General features: G+C 40.4%; 1 protein-coding gene across 11 annotated transcripts in view; it reads right to left on the bottom strand.

Moving 5' to 3' along the window:
- kcnab2a (potassium voltage-gated channel subfamily A regulatory beta subunit 2a) overlaps positions 1–16,013 on the bottom strand; it is a 271,332-nt gene that overhangs the window by 75,676 nt on the left and 179,643 nt on the right. For 10 of the 11 annotated variants that reach the window (XM_080214999.1, XM_080215002.1, XM_080215004.1 and 7 more), the window contains 2 exons: positions 2,879–2,922; positions 2,104–2,141 (listed from right to left, as the gene is read on the bottom strand). In XM_080214999.1, coding sequence (XP_080071125.1) covers positions 2,104–2,141; positions 2,879–2,922 — 82 coding nt within the window. Of the gene's footprint in view, positions 1–2,103; positions 2,142–2,878; positions 2,923–14,291; positions 14,348–16,013 lie in introns of those variants that run through there. The other variant, XM_080215007.1, reaches the window with a different exon arrangement.

A 16,013-nucleotide genomic window follows, 5' to 3' on the forward strand; every position in this document is an offset into this window, starting at 1 on the left:
AAAAATATTTAGCGAGGCAGCCTCCACCACTTCAACGGGCAGAGAATTCCAGAGATTCACCACCCTTTGAGTGAAGAAGTTCCTCCTCAACTCCGTTCTAAACCGCTCCCCCCCCCCCCTTTATCTTGAGGCTGTGCCCCCTAGTCCTACTGTCCTTTCTGAGCGGGAAGAGTCTCTCCACCTCTATCCTATCCATCCCATTCATCATCTTATACGTCTCAATTGTGTATACAATTGTGTATCTGTCTTGACTGTAGAAGACAGAGAAAACTTCCAAAAGGTACATGAAAATCAAGAGATGAAAGACAGAGGAACTTAAAACAATTGCCATTACCAGGGAAAAGCTACTGGGAAAACTACTAAACCTAAAGTTTGGCAAGTCCCCAGGACCAGATGGCCTGCATCCTACGGTCTTAAAAGTAGTGGCTATGGAGATAGTCAAGGCATTAGTTATAAGCATACTAAATTGCTTAGATGTTAGAACAGTCCCAGGGGATTGGAAAATGGTAAATGTAACACCTTTATTCAAGAAAACATGGAGATTAAAATCAGGAAACAATAGACCAGTTGACCTAACATAGCAAAATTGCTAGATTCCATTATTATGGAGGTATAGGAGAGTATTTAGAAAAAACAATGGGACCAGGCAGAGTCAACATGGTGTAGTTAAAGGGAAATTAAGTTCAACTAATTTATTAGCATTTTTTCAAGGAAGTAACTTGCAAGATGAATCAAGGGGAACCTGGATTTCTTAAAGGCATTTGATAAGATGCCACATCAAAGGTTACAACACAAAATAAAAGCTCATGGTTTAGGAGGTAATACGTTAGCATAGATAAATAGTTGGTTAAAAGCAAAGTACTGTGGATGCAGGAATTTGAAACAAAAACAGAAAATACTAGAAAATCTCAGTAGGTCTGACAACATCTGTGGGGAGAGAATAGTGCCAATGTTTCGAATTGGGTCTCTTTGTCGGGGGGGGGGTGGTGGGAGAGAGAGAGAGAACATGGGGAGATTGGAATGGGACAAAGGGAACATAGAAGAGGATAGAGGCTGAGAAGGTGCTAGAAGTGTCTATTAAGTGATCAGAATGTGTGAATGGCAGAACAAAAGTATAGATGGTTAAGAGGCTGCCTGGGGATTCTGGCAGTTGCCCTGAAAAGGAGGGGATTGGGAGGAGGGGACAAGAAGAAAAATTGAAATGGAGAAGTGGAAAAAATGGAAGTGAGAGAGGATGATAAAATGGATGAATGTAATGAAACAAAATAAATTGAATGAATCATATTCGTTCAGTGTATGTGTTAGTGTGGCCCCTTAAAGGGGGCAATCCTTTGAGGGTCACGTGATCAGGCTGGACGCTATGGAGAGGCCATACTGGAAGCTCAGCCAATCCGGAGCAAGGGCAGGCATCCTGGAATGAGGAAGAACCTTAGTTGGAGCCAGGGCGAGGAGAGGAGAGTTGGTATGTATTGCCATTCTGTTAGACCTTTATCTTGTAAATATGTTATTGTTAATAAATCAATTATTGCTTGAAGTCACCAGTCGCCTTTGACTTAACTACAGATTCAGTTTCACATTTTGTACACAAAACTAATTATGCAAATGTCTGGCACAGTGATTGAAAATTTACATTTTTTTTGTGTTCACAAACAACAAAGGCACGATAAAAAGATAACTTCCCTTTCAGTGCATTAGGGAATGGATACAGTACTACAACATCAGAAGCACACTCCAATGCTGTAGGTAAGGATAGGGAAGGAGGGGTACTTCGATTTTCCAGAAAGCCCTTTTGGCTTCTCAGAGGAAAGTTGCTGAGTTAATGCCAATTTTAGTTAGTACACTGGTATGGATATTTCAAGGTGTTATTCTCAGTGACACCAAGTTGATGTCTTCCACAAATGCCCAGCTATATCAGCATTTTTAGTAGACAAACTAGTAAACATAATTTACAAATCATAAACTTTACTCTCTTGATATAGGAGATTTTCTGAAGCAGTTAATGAGATTATAGCCATTTTATGACTGCTCCAAGGTATCCACTGTCCTCTGTTCAACAATATATGGTGATAAAAAATCTGATTCAAAGAAAGGAAAGAGGCATACCTCATCAGTGATCTGACCTCCAAAGGTAACCCATGTTCCTGTTTTAAAGGTAAAAGATTAAAGAGCTTTATTATCTGTTTTGAACTGATAAGAAACCCAAATACTAAAACAAAACACAGAACAATATTCATTGTAGTTGTGAATGAGGAAATTCAGTTGCAGGTTCAGCAGTCTTCAACAATTCTATAGGCAAAGGTCTTTCATGTTCAGCATCCATTATTTTAAGGTTACTGGATAGCTGAGTAATATTATTTACTTAGCATTTTGATAAAAATATGCCATTCTATCTCTGTCTGTGGCACAAGCCAAATCAATAAAATGGCAATCTAATTTTAAATAATTTAAGAGCTCTGCAGAAAGTAAAGCCATTAAACAACATAATTTACTATTTTCCAATCTACCCATCAAAGTTTATTAAATATTAAATGTCCCAGATAAGGCAAAGTCAGACAGTTAATTCAAAGAACATCAAAAAATAGGATGAGTGCGTGTAAGGTAAATTAGCAAATTTAGATAACTATGAGGGGCAGAAGGTGGAGAACAGCAATTAGAATAGTCTTATCAAACAAAGGAGAAGCACTGGAGCTATTCAAAATGTGTGAAGGGACAGTCAATGGGACAGAACAAATTGCATTTTTTTTTCAATTTTAATTTTAAGACCAAAGTATTTCTATGTCGCAGAGGTTCTGGGAATAAAATATCACCAACTACAAGATGTAAATGTGTGAACAGTGAAATTGTAATTAGTTTGTACATGAGGATAACATTTGCTTACCTAGGCCAAGGCAGGACACCCTCAGTCCTGATTTTCCAAGGTTTCTATTTGAAGTTAGAGAGATAATGGTATTAGACTCATTTAACTTAAAATGATAATACTTTGTCAAAAACACCAAAGGGAGCATTGGAGTTGTTATCCAAACTGTTCCCTTCAAAGTCAGACCTTGCTGTTTCCTTCATCTTAAGATGGTTAGTTGATCTTAGGACAACTTCAGTGACACTATTAATACTAACTTTTGGATAGTGCCTGTTTGTCCCACTTTCAGTACTTCAGTGTTTCATTAACTTCAAAATTTTGAAAGAAACCATTAGAAAATGGCAATGAATCTGCAAGCACCCTTTATATTTCCACTGGTGCAATCATGATATAATTCACTCAAGGTTTTGCAATTTTATGACTTATTGATTTATCCTCAGACCCACGAAATTGAAACAGTAGCATTGATCCTCTATTAAGTATTGCCTCCTTACATCTTTAACAGGAGCTCTCAGTACTTAATCAATTCTATTTTTTTTGGTCAGAGGCCAATTCTCTGATACAACATAAGGAAAAAAGAAACAATTTTACGAGGGGCTTTTTGTACACTAAACATTGAAGTGAAAAATATTGGTAAATTGAAAACAAAACCAACTAACTTAACATAAGACCAGAGATCACGCTTGTGATAGGAATCATAGCAGGTGAGGGTCAGACAATGGGAAGGTCCGTTTCAGGCAGGATTTTAGGGTTCAGGACGAGCAATGCCATAAAATCCCACCCCACATGTTCCGATTTCAGAGCTCAATATGTTTTTGTCCCATTCTCAACCTTTCTGTAATGCAAGGTGGCAGAAATGCAAAAAAGAAAATCTCGAGGGACCTTAAAGGCTCAACACAAGGATTGGACTTCTTACATATTATGAGAAATATGTAGCAAGCTCAGTACCAGTGATTGGTGGAACAGAAATTGGGGAGTTGAGTTGGATAAGATGCTTTGTTTGTGATCATTTTGAAGCTTTGCATTCAAGCCACCTTTGGACAAAGGAATGGTCTTCTCGTATTAAATGTAAAATGATAACTCATCCAGCTTTGCTACATCACTGCTACCTCTCTCAACCCTTCCATTGTCTGATTTGTCACACCATTTGTGTGACATCCAATACCGGGTGCACAGAAATTCTCTTTAGCTAAATATTGCGAAGACTGAAGCCTCAAAATCATTGGGCTCTGTCCCCATCACAAACTCTGTCCCCTAGCCATCAATTAAATTAATCTCCCTGTTAACTACCCAGGGCTGAAATCAGACAGTTTGCAATATTTGTTTCCGAGACAAGTCTCCAAACATATATATACACCCCATCTCAAAACTCACTGACTATTATCTCCATAACTTCCTAATTCCAACCTATCTCAATTTATCGGCTGCTGAAACATTCAGTATGCCTGGCACCTCTGGACTACATTTCAACGTTCTCCTGGCTGGCCTTTCACTTCTAACCTACAGAGAATAGAATGCATGGAAAACTCTGTTGCCTGTATCCTAACTTGCATCAATTCCCGTTCAACCACTGCTCCAATGCTTAGATAACAAAAATTAACTCCTGGCTCGGCCACGTCAATTTTAAAATTCACAACCTTGTTTTTCAAAACCTTTCCCCTCCCTAGCTTTAACCTGCCACCAGCTTTATAAAAGGCTTGCAGCTTTAGTGTTCTTCTATTTCAGTGATTCTCAAAACGGAGTCTTTTGAGACTTTTCAGGGATACTGTGACACTAGAGCTAGAGACATCTTATGACAACTGATGAATATGGTGTTAGTTGCTGGTAGCTTATTCATAGGCCTATGGGGTATTGCTTATAATCGTGAGCAAACCATTGCTCCCATAAATTCATCTTCACTTCCAACAGTGACCGTACCAGCACAGAAATATTTCAAGCACTCACAAACATGCTGTTAATAATAAACCAATAAAAAATACAGATTTACATCTTGAAGGTTTTTTCCTACAAGACCTATCCTGTTCACATAAGCAGCAGAACAGAAAACAAAAACAAAAGATTTGGCTGCAGCAGCTGTGCCAGTAAAATATGATTTGAAAATATAAAGCATCAAAAGAAAGTCATCAGAGTCTTTAGACTAGTTTAGAGTTACACTGCAGCTGAGGGTTTAAAGTGACGTCTTGCATCTGGGTACTTTAGCATGAAATAAAGTCAGCTGTTCCTGTCACCTGTAAAGAGAACCTAGTCTTCCCAGGAAGTACTCAGTAACTTCATGAATAATAATAGTACAAGCCCAATCTGAAAGTAGATGATTTGAGCATTATTGATAAAAATTACACTAAGGAGACTCTCCAATGAGAAGCAAGCACATATCTTACTGATATCTGTAAACAGAAAGTAAAGTAATTTTTAAAAAAGCATTATTAAAACATGCTTTATTTTCCTTCAATTTGAGTACTCTATAGTAATAGAATTTAGATAGCAGGATCAGTGATTGCTAAACCATTTGAAAAACGGTTCTTCAACCAAAAAAAGTTTGAAAATTTGAACATCTCCAATTTTCATTGCTCCATCACCAGTAGCAATGCTTTCAGCTACCTCGCCCTGAAGCTCTGGAATTCCCTTCCCTAAATTTCTCCACTTCCCTTCCACCTTTTCTTTCTTTAAGACGCTCCTCAAAACCCACCTCTTTGTCCAAGCGTTCATCAATCCATGTTAGTATCTCTTCATCTGGCTCTGTCAAATTTTGTTTGACTATACTTCTGTGAACTGCCTTAGGACATTTTGCTACATTAAAAAGCAGTGTATTAAGCAAGTTATTGACAGTGAATAATGACTGTACTTCGGAATTTTGAAAGAAATTGACAAAGAAATTATTGAAGGAAGAAAATGAATTGGTTCCAGCACTAAATGAATTTCTACAGAAGATTTGAGGGATATATTGAGAATATGGGTAAATGAAGCTGGCATCCTGAAAAACACTCAGGTATTTTAGATTTAACAGACCACCCTTTCCCTGTTTCTAAAAATTCTTGAATTCAGTGATTCAACAGCAATTAACCATGGCATCACACTAAATGCCAAGCAATAAATTGATAACTGAAAAGTCAACTTTCATTATGATAGAGGTTTTCATGTTTGAGGTCACAAAATATTGTGAAATTTAGTGGAAATGTAGTATCACGTTATGTAACACAATGCTTACACTTCTAGTGCACTACATATTCAAACCAAGATTACGTATGTGCTAGATTCCCAGTATAATTTACACTGAATACAGAAGCAACATTACCAGAACTAACCCTGACAGAGCTCAAATCAATATAAAACAGGGCAAAGCTGATACAGACAAACAAATCTGAATAAAAGGACATATCCTTCACTTGGAATTGCAGGAGACCAAAAGTTTCAAATAAAAACAACCAGAAACACCTAGTATTCAAGATACAAAGCTAATCCAAAAAACGCTGACCTTTGCTCTCATTAACTTTTCTGCAGAGTCTGATCAGTATAACATGATTCGAGAACGTTTAGTGATCTCAGTAAATCTGATTTATATAACCAAGTCTGAAAGTGACAACATGAGGCTGTACTTCAATACCAAACTAGTATTGCAGTAACTCATATCATCAGAGTCATTAAAAAATCCTACGAAATTGATCAAATCAAATTTCAGAGAATTCTCAGAATTTTGTTCTTTTATATTTGAAACATAACACTAAGAACCTATTCGCAACAACAGTTTTGTTCAGCAAGAGGATGCATAAATCTACTTTAACTTCTCATGTTGGGATAAATTGGTTAGTTGGCTGCTAAGGCTGCTAAATTGGTTGGTCAATGATAAAAAAAACAAAAAAATGTTGGGAAAACCTAGTAGATCGGGCAGCATGCGTGGAAAAAGAAACAGAGTTAATGTTTCGAGTCCATTTTCAACACTTCTTCACAGCCACTTTTTCAAAATTAGTCAATGGCTCATTCTTTACCTCATATGTTACTACATGAAGCAGCCACCACACATATGAATTCATTAAACTCTCAGACAACAAAAGTGTCAGCCCTGACTGGTGTTTACAAGCAAGGATCCCACATTGGAGGAGCTTAAGAGAGAGGAGTGGAACAGTTGTAATCAAGGTAGCTGGGGGAGGGGTGAAGATGATGAGACGATGCCTAGCCACATAATTCAAGTGTACTTCATGAAACATAAAACAAAGACAGGAATAATAGTATCCATGGAGCTGCTCAAGAAATAAAACCTGTTTTTCTTTCTGCCAAGGATAACGTGGATGCAGGGAACTGGCTGCTGAGGAATCTGCCATTCAATGCTAATTATAGCAATGCTTCAGAAGTAGTCTCTGGAACAACATACCAATTCTGACTAACCTCACTTAGAATTGACATAATTTCTGCCAAATTTATTCAATGAAATCCAAGCCTATAAATTATACTGTGATATTAATATGAACCCCTCGCATGTTTTTAATAAATTACTTTGTTTGTTACTTTTAACAGAAAAGGTATTCATCTTAAACAACTCAATTGCTAAGTTACAATAGGAAGCACATTGTAACACTGAATTTGGGACCTAGCTGTAGAAAAGCACATGTACATAATAATTGACTGATCATTTATGTGCTGCAGCACAAAGTTGATGCAAAGAAGAAGAAAAGCTTAACCCATTCTATCTACTGAGAGAGGTGAGTAGCAGCAGGGGAAGTTACCAGAGGAAACTCTGCCCAAGACCTTTCCAACATCCCAATCAACATTAGTCAATCTTGGCAAGCTGCTATGCTCTCCACAGATAATATTACTGTGATGTTGTAGCCAAGGATCCAAAGACAATCCATGTAGCTTTTGACTATCTGACTATCCCTTGTACCTTGTTAGATTTCCAATCCCAATTTTAAGATATTCATCCAGCTAATCCAGCTACCTTTTGATGGAGTTCATGGGCAATGGAACATGTTTTATATTGTCCAATGAGAAATAAACAATTATCATCTGATTCTACTCTCTACTTGCCAAACGTTGTCCGCTGGTCTTGTAATCACCAATTCAACATCAACACTTATTTATAGTATAATATAATCCTGGATCTTTTGTTTTATAGAAAATACAATTATCTATACAGCATGGTTCCTAACAGAGTGAAGGAACAGGTAGATCTAAAGATGTAAGCACAGATCTTTAATATTGGAGAACGCAGGTGGAGAAAGTCCTAAAAAAAGGAAGGTGGATTTTGGGTTTTACACATGGAATGCTACACAGAACAAAGGCAATGTTTTGACAAACTAACTTTTAGTGGGAACATTAGAGTCATGGAGAAGGCATGGTGAAGATTCCCAATAGTGATACCTCAGAAGCAAATGGTTATAGTTATGAAGTAAGGCTGAAATTATTGGGGGTGTTTCACTGGGACAAAGAACACAAGGAAGGAATTTAATGAAAATTTCTAAAATCCTGAAACATTTTGAACAGGCATAAAGTATTGTTTCCATTTGTTGGCAAAATGGTAAATATGCAGTTACTGATTCAGGATCATCACAAGAAAAGGGAAATAACAAAACAGAGAAGTTCCACACAAGTTACTCGAATAAGGTATGCTTCACCACAATATTCTGTAACATCCACAAAGTAAGTAATAGAATAACATTTTGTTGTTCTTGTTCACCTTTCAAGGCGAAGATGATATTGTTCATCATCTGGTTCAGTAGGGTTCTGGTGAGCATGTAGATGATTGCTGAGACTGATCTACACCCATCAGTGCCCTGTACAGTCGCAGCAAGACCTCCCTGCTTTTATATTCTATCCCCCTCGCTATAAAGGCCAGCATCCCATTTGCCTTCCTGATCACCTGCTGCACCTGCAGACTGGGTTTTTGCGACTCATGCACAAGGTCCCCCAGGTCCCTCTGCACTGTAGCATGTTGCAGCTTTTCGCCCTTTAAATAGTAATCCCTCCTATTATTCCTACCAAAGTGGATAACCTCACACTTGCTAACATTGTACTCATCTGCCAAGTCCTCGCCCACTCGCTCAGCTTATCTAGATCCCTCTGCAGACTTTCCACACCCTCCGCACAATTTGCTGTTCCACTTACCTTTGTGTCATCAGCAAATTTCGACACCCTACACTCAGCCCCCTCCTCCAGATCATCTATATAAATAGTTGAGGCCCCAGCACCGATCCCTGGGGCACTCCACTAGTCACCAACCACCAATCAGAATAGCACCCATTGATACCAACTCTCTGCCTCCTATTAGACAACCAATCCTCTATCCACGCCAACACCTTACCCCCAACTCCATGTCCTCTAACCTTCTGAAGCAACCTTTTGTGCAGCACCTTATCAAACGCCTTCTGAAAATCAAGAAACACCACATCCACCAGTTCTCCTCTGTCTACCGCACTAGTCACATCCTCACAGAATTCCAATAAATTTGTCAGACACGACTTCCCCTTAACGAATCCATGCTGCGTCTGCTCTATCAAACAATTCTTCTCAAGGTGCCTCGCTATTTCTTCTTTGATGACGGATTCAAGCATTTTTCCCACAACAGACGTTAAACTAACCGGCCTATAATTACCTGCCTTTTGCCTGTTACCTTTTTTAAACAGCGGTGTAACATTAGCTGTTTTCCAATCTTTCTGCACTTCCCCGGAATCCAGCAAAGTTTGGTAAATAATCGCTAAGGCATCTACTATCACCTCTGCCATTTCCTTCAGAACCCTGGGATGCATTCCATCCGGTCCTGGGGACTTGTCCACCATCAGTCCCGCTAGTTGATCAAGCACTACCTCTCTAGTGACAGTAATTGCATTCATAAGAACATAAGAAATAGGAGCAGGAGTAGGCTGTCTAGCCCTTTGAGCATGCCCCGCCATTCAATAAGATCATGGCTGATCTGTCGTGGCTCAGTTCCACATTCCCGCCCTCTCCCCATAACCCTTAATCCCCTCGCTTATCAAAAACCCATCAACCCGCGTCTTAAAAATATTTAGCGAGGCAGCCTCCACCACTTCAACGGGCAGAGAATTCCAGAGATTCACCACCCTTTGAGTGAAGAAGTTCCTCCTCAACTCCGTTCTAAACCGCCCCCCATTTATCTTGAGGCTGTGCCCCCAGTCCTACTGTCCTTTCTGAGCGAGAAGAGTCTCTCCACCTCTATCCTATCCATCCCATTCATCATCTTATATGTCTCAATGAGATCTCCCCTCATTCTTCTAAACTCTAACGAGTACAAGCCTAGTTTATTCAGCCTCTCCTCATAGCTCAACCCCCTCAACTCCGGTATCAGCCTAGTAAACCTCCTCTGCACTCCCTCCAAGGCCAAAATATCCTTGCGTATGTGCGGCGACCAAAACTGCACACAGTACTCCAGCTGCGGCCTCACCAATGCCCTATACAGCTGCAGCAAGACCTCCCTACTTTTATATTCAATCCCCCTTGCTATGAAGGCCAGCATCCCATTCGCCTTCCTGACCACCTGCAGGCTGGGTTTTTCGCCAAGTAATAGTCCTTCCTACCATTATTCCTACCAAAGTGGACCACCTCGCACTTGCCAACATTAAATTCCATTTGCCAGTTCCTGGCCCATTCACCCAGCCTATCTAGGTCCTTCTGCAGACTCTCCACACCCTCCGCGCAATTTGCCGTTCCACCAATCTTGGTGTCATCAGCAAATTTCAACACCATACACTCGGTTCCCTCCTCCAGATCATCTATATACATGGTAAATAGCTGAGGCTCCAACATTGACCCCTGGGGCACTCCACTAGTCACCAACCGCCAATCCGAATAGCACCCATTAACCCCCACTCTCTGCCTCCTATTTGACAACCAATCCTCTATCCACGCTAACACCCTACCCCCAACTCCGTGTCTCCTGACGTTCTGCAATAACCTCTTGTGAGGTACCTTGTCAAACGCCTTCTGAAAATCAAGAAAGACCACATCCACCGGCTCTCCTCTATCCACCGCCCTAGACACATCCTCATAGAACGTCAATAAATTTGTCAGACACGACTTCCCTTTAACGAAACCGTGCTGCGTCTGCTCTATCAAGCAATTCCCCTCAAGATGCCTCGCTATTTCATCCTTGATGACGGATTCTAACATTTTACCTACAACAGATGTTAAACTAACCCGCCTATAATTCCCTGCCCTTTGCCTGCCACCCTTCTTAAACAACAGTGTAACATTAGCCGTTTTCCAATCTTCCGGCACCTCCCCGGAATCCAGCAACGTTTGGAAAATAACCACCAAGGCATCCACTATCACCTCCGCCATTTCTTTCAGAACCCTCGGATGCATTCCATCCAGTCCTGGGGACTTGTCCACAATCAGTTCCTCCAGTCTGTTGAGCACCGCCTCTCTAGTAACAGTAATGTCATTGAGGCTCTCAATTCAGGCATTCAGGCCCTCAACTCCTACCATCCTTCTATCTTTAATACCCGGCAAACTATTCACGTCCTCCTCCGTGAAGATTGAGGCAAAAAACTTATTTAAGGCCGCAGCCATTTCCTCATCCCCCACCACTAAATCCCCCCTCTCATCCTCTAAGGGTCCAACATTCACTCTAGCCAGCCTCCTCCTCTTTATATGTTTATAAAAACTCTTACTATCCTTTTTTATATTTAGTGCTAGTTTAGCTTCATAGTCTATCCTTCCTTTCTTTATCATCTTCTTGGTCAATCTTTGTTGATTTTTAAACCTCTCCCAATCTTCTACTCGCCCACTACTTTTATCCACTCTAAACGCATCAGCTTTTAATTTCACATGACTTGTCTTCGCAGAATATTATGCATCCGATGGCAAGACAAAGTACCAGACACTGAAGTTCTCTCTAGAGCAAGTCTACCATCAGTCCACACACTGCTGGTGAGAGCGCAGACCCAGTGGGCAGGTCATATCATCTGTATGTCAGATGAGCGCATACCCAAGCAGCTCCTTTTTGGGAAACTCTCTGCTAGAAAATGCTCGCATGGAGGGCAGAAGAAACGTTTCAAAGACACACTCAAAGCCTCCCTGAAGTCGCTTGACATTGACACGATCACCTGGGAAACGCTGGCACAAAACCACCCTACCTGGTGCTGCCTCATCCACAAAGGCTGTCAAGCTCACGAAGCAAGGTGAATTGTTGAGGCACAACTTAAGCACAAGCTGCGCAAGTCCAGAGCCACCAGTGCAACAACTACAGTGTCTACATAAGTCTGTCCAATATGTGCCAGGACATTCCATGCCCAAATTGGCCTGCTCAGTCATCTTCGGACACACCACAACCAGCCTCAAAATGACGAATGGTGTCAAGGTCCTCATCGATGACGATGGACGAACAACAACCCTCTTTACAATATACAGAAAAAAAAGTGACTCTATTACAGAATTATATAAAGTCAGAGACAGCTGGACGTACAAAAGATTAGTCAGCATCTGTGGAAAAACAGTCAACACAGTTGTTTCGGACATGGACCCTGTGATGGAATCAGTGGACAAAGCTTGTATATTTTGGAGAAAAAGCCTAATTAAAATGGATGGAAGGGGCAATGGGTTTAAGGGTAAATGGAGAAAGAAAATTGACTCTCCCAGTTGCTAAAGAAATTAAAACTGAAACAGAGACTGAAAACCAAAACATCTGCTTGAAATTATATTAAAAGGAGACAATCTTATCAGAGCTCAGTGGTAGTTGATGAGTGCAGTGATGCAGTACCAGCATGCTGAAGAGAGGCTAGATCCAGAATTGGAGAACAACAAAATGCATACTTGTTGCAGCTGTTTCTGTTGCTTGAAGACGTGTGCCATTTCTGGTGAAATCATACCCATGAAAATCGAGTTTGTTGTGCATTGTTGCTGCCTGGGAATCAGGTTACATTCTAGAGGTGAAGCTGAAATTCTTCAGATCTTTAAAAGACTTTATGACTGATTTTGACAATCTAAATGCTGAGTAGACTGTTGAGTCAATTCATGAGATCTGTTTTAGTGACATCGGTCATTTAATGTCTGTTCTACAGTTTATAATTGACTGCAATTTGCATGTTAATTCATGTTTAGAGAGTTTAGGATTTTGACCAAGTGACAGTGAAGGGACAGTGATATATTTGCAAGTCAGCATGGCGAGTGACTTGGAGGGGAACCTCCAATGGTGTTCCCAGATATCTGCTGCATTTGTCCTTCTGATCATGGTGGTCGTGGGTTTGGAATGTGCTACCTAAGGAGCCTTGCATTTTGTAGATGGTACACACTGCTGCCAATGTTTTGTCAGTGGTGGAGGGATTGAATGATTGTGATATGGCTACCAAACACTTGGGTTGTTTTGTCCTGGATTATGTTGAGCTTCTTTGGTGTTGCTGGAGTTGCAGTCAGCATTTGAGTAACTGGCTATAAGGTTTTCAGCCTTTGACCTGCTTTTGTAGCCACACTACTTATATAGCTGGTCAAATTCAATTTCTGGTCAATGGTAATGCCCCAGGATGTTGATAGTGGGGTCACTTTACCTTAGTTGACTGACAGCAGGTTAGCGATGCTGAGCGATGCCAACAGCGCAAGCTCGATTCCTGTACCGGCTGAGGTTATTCATGAAGGTCCCGACTTCTCAACCTTGCCTCTCACCTGAGGTGTGGTGACCCTTAGGTTAAATCATCACCAGTGAACAATCTCCCTCAAAAAGAAGAGCAGCCTATGGTCATCTGGGACTATGGTAACTTTACCTTTTTACCTGTAACTTCTAGGATGGTGTAAGTATATGCCTGCCAAAGTAACATAGGTAGCTTTCAATATAAATTCAAATCATAGGAATTAGTAACTGAAAAAGTTGACAGGAAAGATGTGCAGAAGCAAGTTTTTAAAATAATACTGAATATAATAGTATATCAGGAAGTGCAAACATCACTCTTTACAAACATTGGGAAACAACCTTGAATAAAAGTCAATTACTTAATACTGGGTGTTTCTAACCTGGAATTGAAACTGTTGAGAGCTTTACAATTTACCAAGTTTCCTTGGCATATAACAATTATGATCTGAGCTTATGCTACACAAAGCGATTAGAATTTTTTCCATTGAAGTATATGATACACATTCACAGAATACACAGTATTAAAAAGGTACAAAACTTCTGTCCTTATAAAACAACACATTCAATTAACTGAAAGTAACACCATGGAAAATCTGCTCATGTTCTTGTATTTCTGTTGACCTCTGCATTGAATGATTAATATAAACAGTATACTCCTTAAAATAAGTCCCAAGCTCCTACTTTACTACTCTACTCCTAATATATGCTTAAACTATCAGAGGGAAAAAAAATCCTGTAATGCCAAAGTATGTTACATATTGGAAAATGCCAGAAGCACTGATTGTGCCTTACATCCAATGTACCTGCCATACAGCAGTAAAATGAAAATCTATTTTTGAGTTAAACTTTACGTATTAAGCTTACATCCTAAAACACCTCTGATCAGTGGGCAGCTACTTGATATTCAATGTTGTTGCTGGGAAACTTCCCAAGCAGGACTGCCAGTTGCAGCACTCTATTTTTCCTGGTCCTTGTGTCTTCCAACCTACATCAAGATGTCAGAAAAATCATGCCATGGCTTCCAAGATTTTGAAATGCTAAAATGTGTGGTTCAAGCTGTGTGGGTTGTTGAGGAAAGAGATACAGATTCCATTCTGCATTTTTCAATCACTGCAAACTGCAAGCTAACTACGCCCCTGCAAACAGAAGAAAACTCCTTCTAAATACCCACAGTAGTGTCGCAAAGACTTCCTTATATAGTAGCTGTGACATCCACGAGCATAGGCATATTCATGGGCATTCTTCTAACTACAGCTCATCGGCAGATTCAGATATCACTAATTCACTCAATCAGGGTGAATTGAGACATTACGTAAAATAGTCTGATTGAACAAAATCCTGCAACAGAATGAGAAGACATTCTCTGAAATCATGTCCTCATTCCTGGCCTAATAATATCGATCAGCAAATCAACACAATCCCTGCACAAAGTAGAAAGCAAAGGATCTGCAGAATATTCTTTTCTAAGTAGGATAACAGTTACAAGCCTGGTGACACCTTTGAGGTGATGAGCACATTAGTACACAGTCACTGATATTATTGAAATCATCAAGCCAACTGACTCAGTAAAGCTTATTTAGTATAACTACATGTACAAAACATAGGGAACACAGGAAAGCTGTGACCTGATTGGTTGGTAGGAAATCTGTGTTAAATTCTAAAAAACACTGCAAAACTGGTAAATTAAGTACAGATGGCTGAGCAGGTGATATGCTATTGCTGTATGATGTGGGAGTGGACAGATCCCATTGCAGTGACCAAATCTGCAGCAAATGTTGGTTGGTTGAAGAACTCAGAATTGATGAGCTGGAGTCTGAGCTACAAGCACTGTGGCACATTTGGAGGGAGAAGAGTTACCTGGGTGCTTTGTTTCAGGAGGCGATCGCACCCTGTAGATTATAAGTACCTCTAATTCAGTCAGTAGTCAGGGACAGCAGGGTGTGACTGCAAGTGAGGCAGATAGAGGGATCCTGAATTGAGGAATGGAATGGCCTCAGCTCTTGATCTTGCCCAACAAGTATGAGGTACACGCTCCCTGTGTGGATGAGGAAAAGGGCTGTGGAGATGATGAGCTTGTCAACCGCTGCACCGTGGTACAGGAGGCCATTCAAGAAGGGGGAGCAAAAAGTCAAGTGGTAGCCAGAGGGAATTCTATAATTAGAGGGATTGACAGCAGGATCGAGAGTCCTACATGGTATATTGCTTGCCTGCCGCTAGGGTGGCCAGGGTGAAAAGATACTGGAGTGGGAGGGGGAGGGTCCAGTTGTTGCGGTCCATGTTGGGACAAACACAAGCAAGATAAGGAAAGAGGACCTGTTTGGGGATTATCTAGCACTAGGAACTAAATTAAAAAAAACAGGTTCTCAAGGATTATAATCTCTGGATTACTACATGAGCCACGTGCGAATTGGCATAGGAATGAGAAAATTACAGAGATAAACACGTGGCTAAAAGAGTGGTGTGGGAAAGAGGGGTTCTATTTCATGGGCCATTAGCATCAGTATTGGAACAAGAGGAGTCTGTACCATTGGCACAGTCTTCACCTGAACCGATATGGAACCAATGTTCTATTGGTAAGTATAAAGT

This window comes from Carcharhinus amblyrhynchos, chromosome 30 (assembly GCF_965287045.1).
Source record: "Carcharhinus amblyrhynchos chromosome 30, sCarAmb.v2.hapA, whole genome shotgun sequence".
Taxonomy (NCBI): Eukaryota; Metazoa; Chordata; class Chondrichthyes; order Carcharhiniformes; family Carcharhinidae; genus Carcharhinus; species Carcharhinus amblyrhynchos.